A 23,078-nucleotide genomic window follows, 5' to 3' on the forward strand; every position below is an offset into this window, starting at 1 on the left:
AAGATTTAGTGCTATACAAAACTACCAATATAGCAAAATTCATTTAGAAGAACAAAAGAATTAGAATCTTAAGGGAAATAATGAAAAAAATAGAAATGAAGGAGGAACAAAAAATATCATTCCCAGACCTCAACTTATACTTTAAAGCAGTAATTGTCAAAATTATAAAAATAGAAAAGTAGACCAGGAGGACAGACTAGATAAGCAAAAATCAGAAAAAATTAAGTTCAATAATCCAGTTTTCAATAAATCTGAGAACATTATCTCCTTGGGGAATCTTCCTATTTGCCAAGAACAGCTAAAAAAACTGGAAAGTAACTGAAGAAAAAGAGGCTTAGAACAGCATCCCATGTACCACAAGTTTCAAATGGATATTTGCCTTAAATATGAAAAGTATCTTTCCTGACTATGGTTAGCAAAAAATTTTTTTAAAATATATTTTTTATTTATTTCATTAACTACTTGCCAGTTATGTATAAAAAGATTTTAAGATTCATTTTTTAAAATTATGAGTTCCAAATTCTCTTACACCTCCCCACCCACTGAGAAGGCAATCAATAGATCTATTATACATGTGAAATCATGAAAAATATACTTCCATATTAATCATGTTGCAGAGGAAAACACACATACTCACACACACACAAAAAATAAAGTAAAAAAATTATCTTTCAATCTGTACTCAGGATCCATCCGTTCTCTCTCTTTTTTATGGGTCCTTCGGAATTGTCTTGGATCACTGTCTTGATCAGAATAGCTAAGTCTTTCACAGCTGATCATCCTTACAATATTGCTGTTACTGTGTATGATGATCTCCTAGTTCTGCTCACTTCACTTCACATCAGTTCATATATGCCTTCCCAGGTTTTTCTGAAACCATCCCACGTCATTTCTTTTAGTTCAATAGTATTCCATCATAATCATATGCCACGACTTGTTCAGCAATCCCCCAACTGATAGGCATCCCCTCAATTCCCAATTCTTTGCCGCCACAAAAAGAGCTGCTATAAATATTGTTTTACATATATGTCCTTTTCCTTTTTCTTTGACCTCTTTGGGATAGAGACCCAGTAGTGGTATTGCTGGGTCAAAGGGTATGCACAATTTTATAGCCCTATGGGTGTAATTCCAAATTGATCTTCAGAGTAGTTGAACTGTTCACAACTCCACCAACAGTACATCAGCATCCCAATTTTTTCATATCTGCTCCAGTATTTGTCATTTTCCTTTTCTGTCATATTAGCCAATCCAATAGGTATGAGATGATGACATCTCAGAGTTGTTTTAATTTGCATTTCTATAACCAATAGTGATTTTGAGCATTTTTTTCACTAACAGCTTTGATTTTTTCTTCTGAAAATGGCCTATTCATATACTTAGACCATTAATTGGGAAATGGCTCATATTTTTATAAATTTGGCTGAGTTCCCTATATGTTGAAAAATGAGGCCTTTATCAGAGAAACTTGCTGCAAGTTTTTTCCCAGTTTCCTACTTTCCTTCTAATTTTGGCTGTATTAGTTTTGTTTGTGCAAACCCTTTATTTCATGTAATCAAAACTATCCATTTTACTTCTCATGATCCTCTCTATCTCTTATTTGGTCATAAACTCTTCCCTTATCCATAGATCTGACAATTACATTTTTCCATGCTTAGGGAAGAATTCTCAACCAAACATGGGATGGAAGCAGTCAAAAAAGAAAAAAGAGATAATACGAACTATAAGAAATTAAAAAGTCTTTGCATGAACAGAATAAGGGAAACTGTTGAGTACAAAAAAAAACCCACAACTTTTCCATCAAATATCTTCAATAAAGATCTGATATCCAAGATATTGAAAGAATTGACACAAATATGTAAAACAAAGGATGTGAACATTTAGGATTATAGATTTAAAACTGGAAAGGATCTCAGTGTCTTGTCCAACCCCCTCATTTTATAGATGAGGAAACTGAGGCCCAAAGAGGTGAAGTGATTTATCAAGGTCACAGAGGTAGTGACAAGGAAACAGCTTGAATTGAAGTCCTCTGATTCTAAAGTCCATTGAACTACACTGCACCTCTCAAAATAATAACAAGAATATGAACTGCATATTATTAACAATGAATGATATGAAAGATGGTTGTAAATCACTAACAAGAAAAATACAAACCAAAACAACTACGGAGTTTCAATTCACACCCAACAAATTGGCAAAAACGACAAAAAAGGGAAACAGTTAACAATGACTGAGCTGTAGGAAGATAGGTACACTAAAATACACCGTTGGTAAAACTGAAAAACTGGTCCAAACATTCTGCAATGAATATTTAAGTATACTAGAAAGGAATTAACACCTATACTTTTTAAAAAAAAATTTTTATTTACCAACGCAACTTTTTTATTTTTATTTCTATTTTTTGCAGGGGAGCAGAGGGCAATTGGGGTTAAGTGACTTGCCCAAGGTCACACAGCTAGTGAGTGTGTCAAGTATCTGGGGTCACATTTGAACTCAGGTCCTCCTGACTCCAGGGCCAGTGCTCTACTCACTGTCCCACCTAGCTGCCCCACATCTATACTTTTTAAATCCAGATATCCCACTGTTAAGCATAGACTCCAAAGAGATAAAAGACAGAAAGAAGAATCCTACGTACACCAAAACATTCATTGCAACAGTTTTCGTCGTCGCAAAAATCTGAAACAAAGGAGGTAGGTGCTCATTGCCTGGAGAATGGCTAAACAAATTGTGGTAAGTAATGGAATGTTATTGTGCCTTAAGAAAAGATGAATGTGAAGTATTCAGAGAAACACGGAAAACTGTATATAAATTGATAGAGAATGAAGCAACAAAGGAATGCAATATATACAATGACAGACAGCAATGTAAACAGAAAGAACAAAAAACTGAAACCAAATTCTGAGTAATTATAATGCCAAAACTTGGGCATGGAGAAGAAAAAATCCTTTATCAAAAACCTAAACGGAGTTAACAAAGCAAGCCACTAAGCCAACAACAAGCCAGTAGACACTGCAGAAGCAAAAGCAATAACGAAATCTCTCTTTCTTTGAGGTTCTCTCCCTCCATTTATCTTACCTTGTTGTTGCTATCTATTGGTTCTCAGGCCATTCCTTTTCTTTCTCAAGGAATTCAGTACCTGGCTCAATCTTCCTGTCCATCTCAATCACATTCTCAGAGGCTTCAATATTCACATGATATCTGTGAAAGACTTAGCTACTCTGATCAACACAATGATCCAAGGCAATTCTGAAGGACGATGATGAAAAATGCTACCCGCCTCCAGAAAGAAAACTGAGGAACTCTGAGTACAAATTGAACTATAATTTTTTCATTTTATTTTTCTTGCTTTGTGTGACACAGCTAATATGGAAATATACTTTGTATGTTTTCACATGTATAACTAATGTCATATTGCTTGCTTTCTCAATGAGTGGAGAAGGGGCTGGAAGGAGAGAATTAGGAATTCAAAATCTGAAAGATAAAAAAGAATGTTTAAAATAAATACTACATTAAAAAATTCATATTATGTTCCCTCAAAAACCCTAGCCTCTCCATTCATCAACCTCCTTAACCCACATGCCCCACGAGGCCACACTCAGGGTCAAATCTTACTTACACTACCCAAAATGGTTCAGCCTCTATTCTGAAATTTACATCTCTGATCAAAATGTCTTTTTTTCCCTAAACAATCACTTTTTTTTGCTTTTCCTAATAACACCCAAACAGAACCAAATTAATCAAAAAACGTTTATCAAGTGCCTACTAAGGACTGGAGATAGAAAAAGAAGCAAAAGACAGTTTCTTCCCTCAAGGAGCTTACAATCTAAGAGGGGAGACAACATACAAACAAATATATAGAAAACAAGCTATGTTGTCGTTGTGGAGTCATTTGTCAGTCATGTCTGACTCTTCAAGACCCCATTTGGGGTTTTCTTGGCAGAGATACTGGAGTGCTTTGCCATTTCCTTCTCCAGTTCATTTTACAGATGAGGAAACTGAGGCAAACAGGGTTAAATGACTTGCCCAAGGTCACAGAGCTAGTAAGTGTCTGAGGCCAGATGTGAACTCAGGAAGGTGAGTTTTCCTGACTCCAGGCCTGGGACTCTATCCACTGTGCCACCCAGCTGCCCTAAGCAACCTATATATGTATAAACAGGAAAAAATTAACATAGGGAAAGCTAGAATTAAGAGGGGGTTAGGGAAGGCTTCTAGTAAAACAAGGGATTTTAGTTGGGACTTAAAGGAGGTCAGTAAGCAAGGGAAGTGAGGAAATAAAGCAGAGGAGGAGAGTGTTCCAGGCATGGGGGGCAGCCAGAGAATGCCCAAAAACCAGAGATGGAGTATCTTGTTTGGGAACAGCCAGGAGGTCAGTATCATTGGATTGAAGAGTATATGACAGGGAGTAAGGTATAAGAAGACATGTTGGAGAGGACTAGGTTATAAAGGATTTTGAATGCCAAACAAAGAGGCATTAGGGACCTTTACTGAGTGGAACAGTGACACCATGAGACCTGCACTTCAGGAGAATCACTTCAGTGGCTGAAGGGAGAATGGATTAGAGTGAGGAAAGACTCGAGGAAGGCAGACTCACCAGAAGGCTACTGAACAATAATCTGCTGTGAGGCAATGAGAGCCTACCAGAGTGGTAGCAGTCTCAGAGGAGAGAAGGGGGCATATACCAGAGAGGTTACAAAGGCAAAACTGTCAGGCCTTGGCAATACCTTGAACGTGGAAGGTGAGTCCAGGATGATTCCTAAATTTTGAGCCTGAGGAACTAGGAGGATAGCGATGCCCCCTATGGTAACAGGAAAGATAGGAGGTGGGGAGGATTTAGGAAGGAAGAGAATGAGTTCTGTTTGGGGATACTGAGCTTAAGCTGTCTACTGGACACCCAGAGATGTCTGAAAAGCAGTTTAGAGATATGAGACTGGGAGTGAGCAGAGAGTTTTGGGCAGGAAACGCAGATTTGAAAATTATCAGTATAGTCCTCTCTTCTAACAAATACAATCCTAAAGTTAGTCTTGATCCTTGTTTATCCCCAATGTTCTGTCTTTATCTCTCTTCTCTATAGATCTTCTCCTCTTTGGTGATTTCAATAGTTCCCATCGGTTGATAATTGAATGCAGATGACTTAAAAGTGTGTGTATGTAATAAATACACACACATACGCAAATATATGTACACATGCATGTATATATACATATATGTGAAATATATATATGTATACACGTGTGTATACACACACACATACATAGAAACATATGATTGTGTATGTACATATACATATGTCTCCTGAACCCTACTTCTATATTTTCAACTATCTGCCAGACATCCCCATATGGATGTCTGATCAGCATCTCCAATTCAAAATGGAATTCATCACTTTTCCTCGCAATTCTGCTCCTCTTCCAAACATGCCTATTTCTAGGAGAACCACCACATTTTCCCAATCATCTAAGCTTGAAACATCTGTATTATACTAAACTCTGTTATTCATCACCCTCACATTTGAATGTGCAATTAATAAGTCCTGTGAATTCTATTTCCACAACATCTTTTGTATTTATTCCTTTCTCTCCACTCTTAGAGAAATTTATCACTTCTCACCTGAACTGTAACAGCTTCCTGTTTCCATTTTAATGGTTTTCTGAAAGATCTCAAAACCTGTTTATTAAGGCACAAATCTAAACAACTTAGTAATCCTCTAAAAAACTCAAAAAGTGGATCCAATGCCTCTAGAATAAGATCTGAGCTTCCTGGCCCAGTATTTAAGGCCATCCAGAGTTTGGATCCAACCTACCTTTCCAGCTCTATTTCTCCTTATGCCCTCCCTCTCAGGCACTCTGCATCTATAATTTAGCTAAATGAGGTTACTATTTCCAGAACAATCCATTTCCTGCCTCCATCTATTTGCACAAACTGTCCCTGCCTGACTTCTCCCACCTCCCCACAAGCCTAGAATATACTCCCTCCTCAAAACCCTTATCTTGCTTCAGACCTTAGCCAGCTTAGGTGCTACCTCCTTGATCTCTCCCTCTTCAATTTACTTAAGGAACTGTCTACATGTTTTATACCCCAATAGAATGTAAATTCCTTTGAGAGGAAATATTATTTCAGTCATTTCTTAGTATGACCAGCACTTAACAGTCTTTTGAACATAGTAGATGCCTAATAAATGTTTGAATTAAATGAACTAAATCAGCACTTAGTAACGAAAGTGTGTGTCACAGATAGTAATAAAAACAAAAATTTACTTCTCTTCCCTATCTCTGCTATATTTTTTAACTGATAATCTTACAAAAGCTCCCAGTTATGGGATATGAAAGGAAAACTGACAGGGGAAAAAATTCAAATCACTTTTTAAAAGTTTTAATTTTTTTAAGGTAAAAAAATCAATAAATGTAGTGTACAGTGTACCTACTAGTACAGGGAAAATTAAAATGCCTCCTGGAAGGGAGGAAAAGTCTTACCAAACAAAGTAGGCTTTTAATACAGATGAATGTCAAAAGGAAAACGTGAGACCCTCTTCTGAAACTTGAGAAACATTTTGAGAACAGGATGTCTCAGGGTGAGTTAAAGCCTCATGGTCTGAGAGCCAGGCCACTAACCTTGGTTGATCTCAGCACGAGTAGGACCCAGGTTTTTCTTTTGCTGGGCATTTTTGGCAAGAAGTGTATGCTTGTCATCACTTCCAGTGTCAAGCTCTGATATTGTGACAGCCAGAATCCTGCAGAAGTTAGCAAGCTGCTGCTGATCAAAACTGGAAACTAAAGTAGCAAGGTTGGGGATGTCTTCTAACCGGATCATCTCCTGCAAAAAACACAAAAGAAGTTTTTTCTATATACTCTTACTTCACAGAGCAAACCAGAAAACTGATTTTTTTAGGGTAAAGGGATAGTCTCTTCCTTTCTGCCAAACAGTCACTGACTTGGGAGGAGAAATTCTGACTAATAGGGAAATAAGTATTAGGGGAAGTAGTGACAGAACAATCTTGCTTCTACTGTGTAAGGAAAGGGGCATGCTGATAGCTACATATATTCAGCAGCTCCTGGCCATGGCCCACTTCCCAGTAAGAAATGTCTTTGCCAGTAACTTTTTTTAATTAAAAAAATTTTTTTTCTAACAAAGATCCACCTTTTCTCCCTCCCATTTTCTCTTCCCCCCCCATTGATAAGACAAGAAAATCAAAATACATATAGTCAAGCAAAATAAATTTCTGCATTGTATGCCAGCACCTTTCAACCAGAGGCCCTCTCTATAGCCTACATTTGAAACGTCACTGAGCCACAGGCCAGATTCTTTCTGTGTGGCACTTGGGCTTAAAAAGCTGGCATTTCACCTTTAATTTTTATTTCCTCGCCTTAGGAAAAGAAGGTAGAGGAAAAGGAAGAAAACAATCTCAGATAATGAGAAGAGGAATGTTGTGTATCCTTGGCCATTGGCTGTTAAGTTCTAATCTGAATTTTCAGCCTCTGGGATATGTTGAGGATGATGAGCAGGAAAATAATGGGGCTATAGAGGAATGAGAAGAAAGATCAATATGGGGAAAAAAAAAGTCCGAATCACCTTTTAAAAGTCAAAAAATGTTTTAAGGAGAAAAAACTAAAGTTGTGTTTTTTACAATATAAATAACTAACTAAAAGGACTTATTTACCTCATTCAAATTTAGCTGTCCCTGAAAACATGGTCTACGGCAAGAGATCTTGACATGAGAGACTGACATCAGACAAAGCTGAAAGCCAGGCTCTTCCTGCCAAGAAGGGAGAAGGATTGTTTCTTGCTATTTTTTGTACAAGGTGAGAGGACTGGAAAGGAAAACTGGTAGGGGAAAAAAAATCCAAATCACCTTTTAAATGTTTTCATTTTTTTAAGGGAAAAAAATCAAACAGTGTAGGTTCTAGCACAGTGTACCTACTAGTAGACTTAGCTTGTTGCAACAGGAACCTCCAAACTCTGGGAGAATAAAGATGCCTCCTGGAGGGGAGAAAAAGCCTTCCTGAACAAGGCAGGCTTTCAATACAGATGAGGGTTGATGAAGGAATAGTGAGTGCCTCAGCCAGTCACTTGAGACTAAGGTTTTAGCATGATCCTTTCCCTCCTTGCTCAGGTGCCAAAGAACATAAGAGGACTCTGAAGTACCTTTGTTAAAAAAATCACAGAACATTAGCACTAGAATGGTTTTAGGACAATCCTCTCATTTTGTGAATGGGGAAACCAAGGCAAAGAAGTAAAGAGAAATTACTTTTACATAACGAGTGACAGAGGTACACAAGAACCCAAATCTTCTGATTCCCTAGCCAGTGCTTCCTACCACACCACAGATGCCCCACTTTAGGTCCTCCCCCCCATTTTGTCTGCTCCTCCCTTTTCATAAGCTGGAAAAAATAACTGGTAAAGAAGAATAAAACCCTTTCATTAAAGGTACAATGGACTGGCCTGGGGCCCTTTGTAAAAGGGCGAGTGTACACACACACACACACACACACACATGCGTGCGCGCGCACACGCACACACACACACACACACACACACACACACACTGCACTCATATGGAGCTTGGGACAAGACAATTAGCCATTTGTGCTTCATCACACCAGAACAAAGGACCAGGCCTAGAGAGAATTCAGCAGGGACAATGAAATGGGAGCCTGATTGAAAAACAGGCAAACTGGGGGTAAAGGGGACTAGGAAAGGAGAGCACACAGATCTCTTATCATCAAATAATAACCATAACCTACCCATATATTCCCTAGAAGGCTCCTTCTGTGTACCTCAATACTAATAAGAGGAAATCTGTTAATTGAAGATGTCATGGACAGGAGGCCATGGGCCCCATATCAAGAGGTATGCACAGAATTTGTAAAGAGTCAGAAAATGGTCCCCTATGAATCTGGAGCTAAGAAGCAATATAAAATGGATGTGATTAAGCCATGTAGAAGTAAACCACTCTAAGAGGCATCTGGGTTACTAGAAAGGCAAATCTACCATAGTAAACTGGCATCCTGATTTATGAAGTAGTCTCTCATGGGTTTAGATACCATGAATCAATTCTCAATCATTCCTAGGTGAATTTAAAATACTTTTTTTTTGAAGGAGTTTTAAAAATTTTTATTAATGCGAATGACCAATCTATACATTATTTAATGATGTTAGTCACTTCCTTCAGCTAATCCAAATCTACACCTTAGTAGACGGTACACAAGACACTGTAAAGCAATTTTAAATCCTCCTTCTGACACTTATTATGTGTGTGGTCAATCTTTGAACCTCTTGGAGCCACAGCTCTCTCATCTGTAAGATGTGGATATTCGTAACACCCACCTCACAGGATTTTTGTAAGGATTAGACAGAATTATGATTTGCAAATATAGTCTCTAAGTAGCACTTTTGATTACTGTGGGAGGTGCTGATATTCCTCAATGTCAGAATCAAATCCTATGGATAGTTATTATTCTTTTTTTTATTTTTTATTTTTAGTTTACAACACTCAGTTCCACAAGTTTTTGAGTTCCAAATTTTCTTCCCCTCCCTCTCCTCCCCGCCCAAGATGGCATGTAATCCAGGATAGGTTCTACGTATGCCTTCACATTCATGAACTCTCAAATTCCTTACCTGACTGAAGCTTTTTATCATTTCATCTTTCCCTAAGCCTTATGATCCATAGCGCCACTCTTCTTCACTGTGACTTTCATTCCTCCTACCTCTCAGATCTTGACTACACAATCCCTCCTTCCCTGTCTTGACCCCTTGATGAACCAGTTCAACTCTACACTATCCTCTACTCTTGAATCCCCTGCCCTTTGTCCATTCAGCCAGAGCACCTCCTCCCCTCATCTTGCATCACTCATATGTTCCCTATTTCCCCCTTCACTTCCTCTATCAACTGAAAAGGTGGTGGTCCTTCTTTATTTTTTCTTCATTTGTTTTTGGTTTTGGTGGGGGGGGGGGAGTTGTGAGGCAACTAGGGTTAAGTGACTTGTCCAGGATCTCATTTTGCAAGGCCAACCCACCTAAATGCAGCTTTGATCCCATCCCCTTTCACCTTTTCCAGGAAATTGTCCTGCCTATCATCCCCAGTCTCCCTCTAATCTTCAATCTCCCCCTCTCTACAGGTTTCTTCCCTGCTACCCACAACATGTCCAAGTTTCCTCCACCCTTAAAAATCTTCAGTTGATCTGACCAACCCCACTAGCTATCTTCCCACAAGTCTTCTCTCTTTCTCAGCTACACTCCTTGACAAAGCTGGCTACACTAAGTGCCTTTATTTCTCTTCCTTCCATTCTCTTCTTAATCCTCTGCAATCTGGCTTCTAATTTCATCATTTAATTCAAACTGCTCTCTCCAAATATCTTCCCCAAAGTTGCCAACGATGTCTTAATTGTCAAATCTACTGGTCTTTTCTCAATTCTGATATTTTTTGACCTCTCTGCAGCATCTGACATTATTGATAATCTTTTCCTCCTAGATACTCTCTCCTCTCCAGGTTTTTGTGACTCTGTTCTCCCTTGGCTCTCCTCCTACCTGACTACTCTTTTTCAGTCTCTTTTGTTGTATCTTCATTGATGTCACACCCTCTAACTGTGGGTTTCCCTTTAAAGCTCTATTCTGGGCCCACTTCTCCTTTCTTTTTATACTGTATCATTTGGTGATCACATTGACTCCCACTGGTTCAATTACTATCTCTGAAGATGATTCCCATATCTATATATCCAGTACTATTCTCTCATGAGCTACAGTCCCACATCGTGAACTGGATGCCCCTTAGGCATCTTAAACGCAACATGTCCAAAAGAGAACTCATTATCTTCTCCCTCAAACTCTTTCCTCTTCTAAACTTTGCTATTATTGTTGACAATACCACAATCTCCCCAGTCACTCAGGTTCTCAACTTCAGTGTTATTCTCTGTTCCTCACTCTCATTAATTCCACATACACAATCCACTGCCAGACCTCACTATTTCTCTCTTCACAATGATTCTCATATACTTTCCCTCTGTTCACACAGTTAGTAGCCTTGTTCAGGCCTTTATCACCTCTTGCTAAGACTATTAAAATGTTTTTCTACTTGATTTGACTTCCTCAGGTCTCTTCCTACTTTAATCCATCCTCCACCCTGCTACCAAAGTGATTTTTCTTAAGCAGAGATTGGACCAAACTCTAATGATTCCCCTATTACCTCCTCAAATATAACATCCCCTGGTCAGCTCTTAAAGTTATTCAGAAGACTTACATGAACTGAAGCAAAGGGAAATAAGCAGAGCCAGGAGAACACTATACACAGTAACAACAATATTGTAAGATGATCACAATTATGAATGACCTAGCTATTCTCAGCAGTAAAACGATCCAAGACAATTCTGAAGGACTTAAGAAAGATAACTGCCTCCAAAGAAAGAACTAATGGAGTCTGAATATTGAGAGAAGCATACTTTTTTTAAACTTTCTTTATTATTCTATTTTTTTAATCTGTATTTTCTTTTGCAACACGACTAATATGGAAATGTTTTGCACAACTGCATATGTGTAATCTATATCAAATTGCCTGTTGTCCAGGGAGGAGGGAGAAGAGGGAGGGAGAGAGAGAATTTGGGACTTAAATTTTTAAGAAATGAACAATAAAAATTGTTGTTCACATGTAATTGGGAAAAAAATTTAATTAAAAAAAAAGGTCTTCAGTACCTGTTCCCTGGCTACTTTTTCAATCTTCTTACACTTTACTTTCCTCCCTACATTCTAAAATGTAACCCTAATTGGCCTACTGGCTATTCCTCAACCTTCATCTCCTATCTGTGCCTTTATCCTGGTTTTCCTTCATACCCTGAAATGTTCTTCCTTCTCAATGCTGCCCCGGTTTCCTTCAAGACTCACTTAAATTCCACCTTCTACAGGATGCCTTTTCCAGTGCCCTCGTCCCACTATCTCGACTTCTACTGCCTTCCATCGACTCTGCATATAACTTGTATGTATCTAGTTTTCATGTTTTTCTCCCTTACTGGAATGTTAGCTCCCTGAAGGCAAGACTATTTTTGTGTTTCTTTTTATCCCCAGCACTCAACACAGTTCTTGGCACTTAATAAATGCTGGTAGAATGACTTTCTGGCCTTATCTCTGCTTTCTGCTCCACTACAAGAGCTCTAAACAATCCCTTGTATATATTCAGAACTTTTCCACCTTTATCCGTTTGCTTACATTGTTTCCCTATGCCTGGAATACCTCATCTTTTCCTTTTGTAATCCTAGGTAATTTTTATTTTTGGAAGCAGCATGATACAGTAGAAAGCATGTTGGATTTAAAATCAGAGGACCTGGGTCCACAACCCAACTCTGCTACTTCCTTCCTATGAAATCTTAAGCACATCACTCAACCACTCTACACTTCAGTTCCTCATTTAGAAAGCGAGAGGCTTGAACACGATGGCCTACAACTCCAAATCTAGTTCCTGGCAATGTACTTTAAGGAGATTTGAGGAGAAAGAGAACACTTTCATCGGGGGAGAAATTACATAGGTGGTAGAAGCTGAAATGAACCTTTCAAGGTAGAAGATCAGAGGGACATGAATTCTAGAAATCTGGGGTATGGCCTGTGTGATTGAGTAGAGGAGATGGACCTCTGAATTAGAGGAACGGCTTCTAGTTCCGGTTGGTTGGTACACTGTGCATGTGTGACCCTACTCTTCTTTCAAATGCTAACTCCAACATCAGCTCCTCCATGAAATAAGAACAATGACATTTATATGGCGCTTACTGTGTATCGGACACTGTGCTAAATGCTTGGTGACTATCAGCTCATTTGATCCTCACAACAACCCTGCAAGATAAGGGCTATAATTATCCCCATTCTACAACTGAGGAAACTGAGGCAAGTAAAGGTTAAGGGGCTTACCCAGCCCCTTAAGTGTGAGACCACATTTGGACTCAGGCTTCCTGGTTCCAGGCCCAGTGCTCCACCCCTGTGCCACCCCACTACCCAATATGAATGAAAGAAATAAAAGTAAGCTTCCCTTCTTCTGGCCTTACACACCTCTTTGTGGCTCTCTTATGCTGCTGTTAAGAGAGCAAATAACAAGGGCGCTAGATCTGGAATCAGGAAGACGGGTTCAAGTCCCACCTCAAACCCACACTAGTTTGGCAAACCTTGGAGTCATTCAACCTCTCTTTGTCTTGGGTTCTTGGATGGAGTCCAAGGTCCGTTTCAGCTTTAAATCTGTGCTCCCACAGTCCTGCATCTCTTAACCTCTTAAAGGCTCAAGTGCCTCCCTGAGATGTGTTAGCGTAGTTGCAGAAATTGGTGGAGGGAGCTCCCACACCAGGAATCCCCCATGCCCAGGACATCAGAGAGCTTCCAAGCATGCTAGTCATGGTCAGCAGACTAATCTGCACACAGCAAGCATTTAACAGATGTTGACTGACTAGTTTTGTTTGGCCTAGGAAAGCATGTGTTGCATAGCCTTTCTGCTAGAGCACAAGCGTCCTGAGAACAGGGACCATGTCTTAGCTCCCTCTGATCCAGCCAAGCTAGGTGCTCAGTACGTTGTGTGGCACATAGGATGTACTCGATAAATGGATGCTGAATGAATAAACACATGAAAAAATGACCTCAGCATCATACTGTAGTCTAAGGATCAACCCCAACTAGATGGTCAATCTTGAGACAAAACTCACCTTTTTAACACCCAGAATGTCTTCAATAAGGGTTGCTGTCTGTAAAAATGTCTTCCTATTTGTCATCAGTGTAAACAAGAAGAGGACAAAGTCATTTCTTTCTGCCAGACGCTTTGTAACTCCATCAGTCTGTTAAAAGGAAATGAACAATGTTGGCTGAAGTACAGCCACCTTGGATAAAGGTTAGTGATGCCAACATACTTTTGTTAGATATATATGGTCAATATGTTGCAAACAAGTAGCCAGCTTAGCTAGGATGCCACACATATACTTCCTCATCATTCAACACTGGAATAGAATGCTCCCTGCTTGATTAAGTTCAAGTCCCATGAGATGAGATATAACACCTCCAACATAAAAAACTGCTACCTTCAGGCAGAGTCTCATATCAGGGTCATAATGCTGTTACTTTTTCTTTAGTTCTCCTCCAAACAAGATATAGGAACAATTCCATGTGTGAAGGAGACCTGAAATCTTTTAAGAATATTTAATCAAATGTGTAAATAAAGAAATTCTGTTCATGAGAATTCTCAAATGGAAAATATGTTTCAATCTAGGAAATAGGATTAAGTTAAGCAACTAGCCAAAAGTCAAGAGTATTGATGAAGAGTACACATCTTTAAGGATTATAATGTCAAACACTTAGGGTGCCAGCAAGAAGAGAGACAGTACAATATAGGGTGACAGGATGGCAAAAGGAAAAGAGCACTGAAAGTACTCCTAAGACCTGGGTTCTACTCCAGGATCTGCCACTCAGTTATAAAACATTGGATTAGACACTTCACCTTTCTAACCCTATTTTCTCATCTGAAAAACGGGGTGAATAATTACAGCCTTGCTTGTCTTACAAGGTTTTTGTGAGGATCAAATGAGGTAACGCATGTTGCAAATTGCAAAATTCTCTATAAATGCACAGTATCATCAAGGAATAGTATTAATAGCAATAATAACCAGGCAAATAAACTCAATTATATTACTTTTGCATTTAGTAGTCTCCTTGGGCGAAGCAAAGGCATTCACATTGTTTTTCCATTTAAGAACTTTACTGTCAGAGTAAGGAAGACAATTCAAAAATCAACCAAAACCACGGGAATCCTTGAAGAACTAGGGACCAGAGATAACATTCCCAATATCTTCCCAAGCTTAGGAATATTCTGAAGAAAAAGATCAAAACTCAGGATCATGGAAGCTGATGGACTTTCACAGATAGACATGGGAAATATCTGTCTAATCACCTGAATCCAGTGAATTTTGATGTCTCCTGAAAATGTAAAGTGGCTAATTTACAAAAATACCACATGTTGATTTGGGCCAAAGCACCAGAAAAGTCCTACTTGCCAATCTATCAATGAAACAAAAATCAGGTTCCCCAAAGCAGAGATACTTACACAAATACACGTATTATACAAGATGCTTAAACAGTCCTTAGTCAGATCATCACTTACTGAAAGAAAAAAAAATAATAACTGGTTATTAATGCTGGAATGAATCACTTTAACAAGAGGCTAGGCAAGGATGGAGGTTAACCATAATACCAAAATAAAACTTCCTTTTTTAATCAGCTGCAAAACTCAAAATCCAAAGGGGGCCAAGTATGGCTGTGAATAGTGAAGCACATTTTAAAATAAACATATGCACAAACCCCAGTAACTACTAACATCATGCTGTTATTGCCCTGAGGACAGGTACTGTTTCATTTTTGTCTGTGTATCCCCAGTGCCTAGCACACAGAAGGCAATTAATAAGTTCTTACTGATCAACAAAAGATATTTTCCTCTCTCTCTCTCTCTCTCTCTCTCTCTCTCTCTCTCTCTCATATCCCCATGAGCAGCCCACCTAATGCGAGTTGTATCTAATTCTGTGCCAAGTGTTCTAATCCATAATCCCAGAACTTTTGTCCTCACCATTACCCTGTGCTAGCGTTTGGCCTACATGGCAAGTAGGGCAATCTCTCTGGATATCTGCTCTTAAGAAAAATTGTGCCAACACTTCCGAATGAAATAAAGAATTCCAATCCTCTAGGAATTCATGGGCTATTAGGGTAGACACCAAGTCTCAATCCCTGCTCTTTTCTACCACAGCCTTCACTTTCTAGAGCAGGGGTGTCCAACCTTAGGTTTTTATTGAAACAATAGACATTATATTTTGATTTGCCATTTTAGTGAGAGGTCTGCAGTAGCTGGCTTCATTTACTAAAGCATTTATGTAAATTTCTATGCTTGTAGGCAGGCCAAATTTTTGGACAGCCCTGTCCTAGAGGAAGGAGCATTACTGAGCTGGTTGAAGAATGCACAAACCCAACATAATACTGGGCTCAGAAATGTCACTTTACAATAACATCTTCAAGGCATTTTAAACAGACTCCATTGTAACTCTGCAAAAACAGACTATCATCATTTGCCCTATCACCAGAGACATAAATAAGGTGGACAATGACCAGCTGATGAGTGATAAGTCCCAATGTTAATTCCCCTTACAGTCAGTCAACTTCCCATTCCAATTTTGGTATTATTCCTCTTGAACTAACTACTTCCTATAATGTCATTTTTACAAAACCAATGACTGGGGTTAGGTGGGGAATGCCTAAATCACAAAATGTACAGAAACTCAAACTAGCATCAGTTCACAGGACCACTCACTTCCTTAGAGTATCAGCGACACCAGTAAGGAGTTTCCAAAAACGAAAGCTGCATCCTCGCCACAGAGCCTCTATAAATTTCTCCGTTTCCCAATTCGGTATTTCTGGTTGGGTATATGACCTAATGTCTTTTTGCCTTCAAACCTTCATCTTCTAGACCTGTGCAAACTCTAAGTATTTGACCAGGAAGTCTAAAGAGATGAAGATGACATGTGATGTTTTACTTCAGTCTGCTTGTTTAGAAATGGATATTGGATAGAAGAATAAGTTTGCCTTCAGCCCTTGGTGTGGTGTTTGTTTTAATTTGGAAAAGGACTAAATGGAGAGGCTTAAATGAATGCTGACAGCCACTTCTAGCATAAGCTATTTCCTTGTCACTTACTGCTACTTCTTCCTTAGAAGAAAACTGGTGTGCTCACAATCAGTAAGAATAGGCTTCAATATTACCCTAGTGATTCAAAGTCTCCCCACTAAGTCAGCTCCTTTAGGATCCCTGTGCTACTGAAAAAAAATCTGTCTAAAATAAGCTGAAACAGGAAACCAGCCTTATGGGCCTAATTTTTTTCTGCTAGTCTGGAAAGCTAACCCATTACTCAATCCTTTAGCCATTCCACGTGGCCAGAATAAGTCTTTCAGCAGAGCACAGCCCAGGGAACACTGATCACTTACAGAACCTTCATTCCACGTCTTGTCTTCCTTTAGGGGAAACTGACCACTGGTCTGAACACGTTTCTAGCCCCACGTGCAAACCAAAAAGAACCTACAGTAAAGCCTTGTTATAAAAATACTTGTTTCACCTCAGATTCATTTCTAAGATGGAACATGGTCACAGGACTGATACGTCACACGCCTGCTCAAAAGCTATCAGCAGCTCCCTACCACCACTAGGATAAAATACACGCTCCTGGGCCTGACATCTGAAAAACTCTCCACAATCTGGTCCAATCTACTTCCTCAGTCTTACTTTACATTCCCCTGTGTTCCAGGCTCTATCAGTACAAGTGTCTGCCTCTACACATTTACACAGGCTGTCCTCTGGACAGGCCTTCCAAGACAGCCACAGGGGTCAGCTCTTGCTCCCATCAAACTTTCCTAGCACTTTTGTCTAATGTCTCCTTGGCTACTCATTCATTCCTTATACTATATTATACTTACCTGTATTTGTTATGGTAGGATATTGGGAGCAGGGACTCTCACCTTGGTTTTTGAATCCCCAGCATCGAACACATGCCTTGTACACAGTAGGCACTTTAATGATTTACTGAATGATAGTCTATGTCAAACCATAACCTCCACAGCAACTGACATAGTTGTTTTTGACTATAAAAGTTTGCAAAGCAAAACACATACATTATCTCACTTGAAATCTCACAAAAAGCATGTGTTTTAAAACTACAGGCATATTATTCCCATTTTACAGATAAGGAAACTGAGGCTCTCAGAAGTTAAGTGATTTGTCCATGGTAACATGTAGCTAATGTCAGAAGTAAGATCTGAACTAGGGCTTCCTGACTCCAGGTCCGGGGTATTATATAATATCTCATGTTGCCTTTGATTATACACATAGTAATATACAAAAAAACATCAATTAACCAGTATATTTAGTAAACACAGAGGAAGGGGCAGAAAGTCTGATTACTTGAATTTTCTAATAGATGGTAAAGTGAAAAGAAATGCGGCCTTGGAGTCATGAAGCTGAATTTTAGTTCTGGCTTTTCCATTTTGTGGCTGGATAACTCTGAGAAAATACTTCACTTCTCTGGGCCTCAGTTTCTTCCTCTCTAAGATGAAGAGGCTGAACTGAAGGATCTGATGTGCCTGCCAATGCTAACATCTGACGATGCTATGCCCTCCAAGAGTGGCAACAGGACAGGGCTTCCCTATCGTGGGGTACAAGGGTTGGACTGTCCCATATTTCAACCCTATCAGATGCAACATAATCCCTTCCAAGGACCTGCCCCTATGGGGAAAGGAAATCAATCATTGGTAAGTTTTATCTTTTTTTTTTTTTATTTTTAAGTTCTGAATAGCTAATCTGATTACCTACAAATACCATTAATTGTTAAATAACCAATTTCTTTTCCTGAGACAATACAGGCGAGGTTTAAGAGCAAGGAATTCTTCCCAACACAGGAACAGAATTCTCCCAGAGAGTCATAGAGGCTAAGGGCGACAGGATTTTAGAGCTGATGTGGGGGAAAGCACAACAAACAAGGGCTTAAGAGACAATGACAGGCTCACTTACTTTTCTGTTTCTTTTTCTGAGTAGTAAGTGTAGGTCTCATAAGAATTTCCACAAGGAGCTATTAAAAAAAGAATTGAATTAAATCTACAAAGTCATTTCAAAGTACAAGTTATGGCCTAGTGTTGTCTGTGTCAGCTCAGGGCTCAATGTGCTCTTCCCAAGACTTTTAAGACCCTCCCACACATATCCAGGACACAAGAGAGGCAGAACAATGGAATAACAATAATCCATCACATTTGTCTCATGTTTTACAATTTATACTTTTAGATCTGTTAGGCCATTTCATCCTCAAAACAACTCTATGAGGGAAGCAGAACAGAGAAAAATATCCTCCATTTTACAAATGACAGAACCAAGGCTCATAAAAGTCAACTGACTTGCCCCAGATTATATGACTAATAAGGGGAATCAGAAAAGGTGAATCCTAGTCCTGACTCTACCAATAAACAGATGTAAGTCCTTAGGTAGGTCACTGCCCCTCTAGGCCCCTCAGAAGCCTTCTTTATAAAATGAGGATATTTAAGACTAGATTATTTCTGATCTCTACCATAAGTTCTCGTTTCTGCTTTCACAGTGATAGACAATGCTACAATTAATGGTCAAAGGAATACACCCTGCATTGTCAATTGTAATTATAAAATCACCGTTTGCTCCCTACTAAAGCCCTTCTCCACCCTTATGTGCTATCGTCCCTGTCTTCAATATACAGCTCAGATGCTGCTTCTTCTGTAAGGCTGTCTCTGGCTCTGCCTATAAGGCTAAACTAGGTAACAGCTCCCTCATTGACCTTCTAGCACTGTGTCCCCTTAAACTGCACTTGTCATGTTTTAATATATTATCACAGCTCTCTGTGTTACATGTTCTCTTGCCCCTATCAGATTGTAGGCTCTCTGAAAGCAGGGGCTGTATCTTATTCATCTCTGTATCCCCACCTGGGCCCAGCACAATGCAATGAACATAGTAGGAGCTTAGTACACATGTAATAAATGAACCCTCTCCAGGTAACAGAAAAGCTTCAGCTTAACTCAAACAGATTCCTTGGGCTCAGAATCTAACTTCCACTCTAGAAGACAAATCAACATTCCTGAGATTGCTCCAAAGATGGATTTAGCAAAGCAGCTCCAGTACCCTGAGATGAGAGAGAGCTATGGCAGTTAGTTGCAGACTAACATTAGAGAGTATCTTCAAAAGCAGGCAGCTGATTCAGCAAGCAGGCTCAGCAAGAAAGGGCCTACTGAAAGGTCAGAGAAGTACATACTGATCTGGGGAAAGGCCCAAATTCCAGAGCTGATGTGGGAAATTCTGGTGAGACCAATATAGAATTAAGGGGCTACAGCAAAGAATAAACCCAGGGCAGCTAGCTTGAAATGTTGCTATGGTCCTGGGGTAGAGGCAAGGTACCTTCTAAACGATGACACATTTTCACGTAATGGGAAGAGCACTGAACTCAGCATTCTAATCCCAGCCCATACGACTTTTGGCAAGTCTCGAATGACATTTTTTTGTCAAATGAGGAAGCTACACTATTTAAGATCCCTTATAGCTCCAAGGTACTATATTCTATGAGTTGGTGTTAGTGTTTCCCCCTCTTCTTCCCCCTTCCCCTTTCTAATTGTGTTCAGTTCTAACTGCCATGGGGCTAGTAGGAGAAGATATACAACTCAGAAGTTTGGAATTAATGAAGCCCCAGGAGGAAAGCATATAATATATGGAAAAGAAAACCCAAAAGAAGGTTCCCTTCAGTACCATGGGAACCCACCAATTTTAGGTTCTATATGGCACCCAGCTCAGCAGAGGACTTAAGTAATCTTCACATGCCCTGCTGGCTCCCAAGACACAGGCAAACTCTGACAGCATACAAAAATGAAGCTAATACTTTGTGATATTTTAAGTGCCTCATATTTCAAAGCAACTGCTATGTAAGCAACTGCCTAAGGGAAGAGAGTTTATTGATGTGACCTTTACTACTTAGAATTTCAATGATTTTTCTGCCCTTGATGTAATTCACAGTGACTGTTCTATATATAACTGGGGCAAAACATTTTACAAATCATAACATATAAAGAGCTGGAAGAGACCTCAGGTCACCTAGTCTAACCCTTTTGTGTTAGCGGTGAGGAGCCTACATCCCAGAGGGAAAGCAAATTGCCAAAAGTCATACAACTAGTTAGTGAAAGAGCCAGAATGAGAATCCAGGTCTCCTGACTGCAAGCCTAGGGCTTTTTTCACTACACATCCTGCCTTTATCAGGGTAGCACTGAGAAAGAACAATGGTCCAGAAGCCTAGGGGTTGGACAGAAATCCCACCAGCACCTTGCAGCTATTCAACGATCTTAAAATAGCAAAACTCTGTAGGAGAAAACGGGGCAGCTAGGTGGTACAGTGGGTAGAGCACCAGGCCTGGAGTCAGGAAGCCCTGAGTTCAAATCTGGCCTCAGATACTTACTAGCTGTGCGACTCAGGGCCAAGTTGCTTAACCCTGTAAGCCTCAGTTTCCTCATCTGTAAAATGAGCTGGAGAAGGAATGGCAGACCACTCCAGCATCTCTGCCAAGAAAACTCCAAATGGGGTCACAAATAGTTGTACATGACTGAAGACTGAACAACAAAAAACGAGAGAGAAGACTAGCAGCCAACCCTGTCAAGGCTGCCATTTCCTAAGCAAGCCCTTGCCACCACCACATCCTAGTTGGAATGGCAGAGTGACCCCCACTTGGCTGAGAAGCTGTAAGAATCCCTAATCTTCAAAGGATGTCTAGTCATTTCCCTCTTTGTGATCCCACTGTAAAGGCTTCTAGGACTGTAAACTAAAATGACAAAATGAAGCTAATGGTCCCATACCCAATAGAAATCTTCCAAAAGACCTAATAATTAAATGACAACATGAACACAAATTCCTTTCACCAAGAAAAAAATGATTCACTTCCTTTAGCATAAACCATGGAGACATTTCCTCTAACAGTTAATAAAAACCTGGCCTCTAAACTAGATATGATAAATTGAAGAGATTACATAAGGATAACCGTTTTAGCAGTAGCAAATGAAAGACTTCATCTCTCTGGGTATCAGCCAGAAGTCTAACTCTGTTAAAAGTACAGAACCTGATAAACTCTTGGCTTGCCTAATCAACAATTTTATCTCTTGAAAAGTAAAGTGAGCAGGCAGAGTGGGAGGTGGGAGGGAGGGGATAAGCTTTCTAAAGACACCAGACTCTCTTACAACTGAGGAAAAACTAACTGATGATACTTAAGTGACCATAATCTTTGGAGAATTTGCTGCTCCTCATATATAACATTCAATCTCCCACCTCCGTGCCTTTGCACAGGCTATCCCCCATGCCTGGAACGCACTCCCTTGTGACCTCTGCCTTTTGGAATCTCTGGGACCCTTTAAGACTTAGCTCAAATGTTACCTCCTTCATGAGACCTGTCTCAATCCCCTCAGATGTTAATACCATCCCCCTAAAAACTGCTTTGTTTTTATATTTGCTGAGCAAATGAGAAAATGACAATGTAATCTTGGAACTGATAACTAGGAAGGAAAAAATTCTAGGTATAGGATTTAAGGAAAAGTAGACTTCAAAATATTCAGAGACTTTTGCCTGACTAGAGCTTTATGATCTCTATTAACAGCACTCATAAGATGACATAGAACCCCTGCTGTAAGCGATCTTTTCCTCCTCAAATTTCTCCCAGCATTTTCATAGGATCTCTCCTTTACACTTTTCACATTCTCCTTTCATCATTCCCCTTCCCACCTCAAAGGCCACCTCATCCACCTCTCATTTTACAGATGAGGAAACTGAGGCCCAAAGGGGTTAAGTGACTTGCCCAAGAGGTAGAATTTGAAGCCAGGTTTTCCTAACTCAAAGCCCAGTGCTCTATCCACCATATCATGCTGCTTTCCTTTTACCATGGTTATTTGTGTACATGTCCATCCCCCCTCCATCCCTCCCTAAATTAAAGTGTAAGTTCATTAAAAGCAGGATCTGTGTTTTATCTGTCTTTGTCTCCCCAGGTCCCATCAGAAGGAACTTTGCACATAATAAACACTTAATAAATGTTTGTTAAGTTGAATGATAGAAAGCTTAATTCCTATTTAGCTGTTGTCTTTTCCATCCCAGGAGAAAGACATTCAAATTGGAAAGAAAAGGATAAATTCTATTAAGAGGAAAATGAAGCTCAACAAGTGAGAAGAGCACCTAGCACCTCAAAATGTCTTCAAGTCTCCAGGCTGAAACAAATCTGCCAAATCAGAGACAAGGGATGTTACTTTCACTGGATAATTTTTAGAGGTCTCTTCCAGCCCACAGAGTCTATGATTCTAAATAGACTTCTTCTGTATAGACCACTTAAGCTACTAAAAATGTACTCAGAAATTATTAGGTTGCTTTCTATTCATTTTTGTAAAATGTCCTTTAAAATTTGAATTTTTTTTTTAAAACAGCATGACATAGTAGAGAACTGGTACCAGGACAACAGACATGCACAGTCCATCACTTAATCCATTCCCTCAACAGTCTCTTTGGCTTTATAGGA

General features: G+C 39.5%; 1 protein-coding gene across 3 annotated transcripts in view; it reads right to left on the reverse strand.

Moving 5' to 3' along the window:
• LOC118841921 (transient receptor potential cation channel subfamily C member 4 associated protein) overlaps nucleotides 1-23,078 on the reverse strand; it is a 79,686-nt gene that overhangs the window by 40,428 nt on the left and 16,180 nt on the right. For all 3 annotated transcript variants that reach the window (XM_036749616.1, XM_036749618.1, XM_036749617.1), the window contains exons 4-7: nucleotides 18,542-18,599; nucleotides 15,047-15,102; nucleotides 13,659-13,787; nucleotides 6,606-6,807 (exon numbers count right to left, since the gene is read on the reverse strand). In XM_036749616.1, the coding sequence (XP_036605511.1) occupies nucleotides 6,606-6,807; nucleotides 13,659-13,787; nucleotides 15,047-15,102; nucleotides 18,542-18,599 (445 nt within the window). The remainder of the gene's footprint in view (nucleotides 1-6,605; nucleotides 6,808-13,658; nucleotides 13,788-15,046; nucleotides 15,103-18,541; nucleotides 18,600-23,078) is intronic.

The sequence above is a fragment of the Trichosurus vulpecula genome, chromosome 3 (assembly GCF_011100635.1).
Source record: "Trichosurus vulpecula isolate mTriVul1 chromosome 3, mTriVul1.pri, whole genome shotgun sequence".
NCBI lineage: Eukaryota > Metazoa > Chordata > Mammalia > Diprotodontia > Phalangeridae > Trichosurus > Trichosurus vulpecula.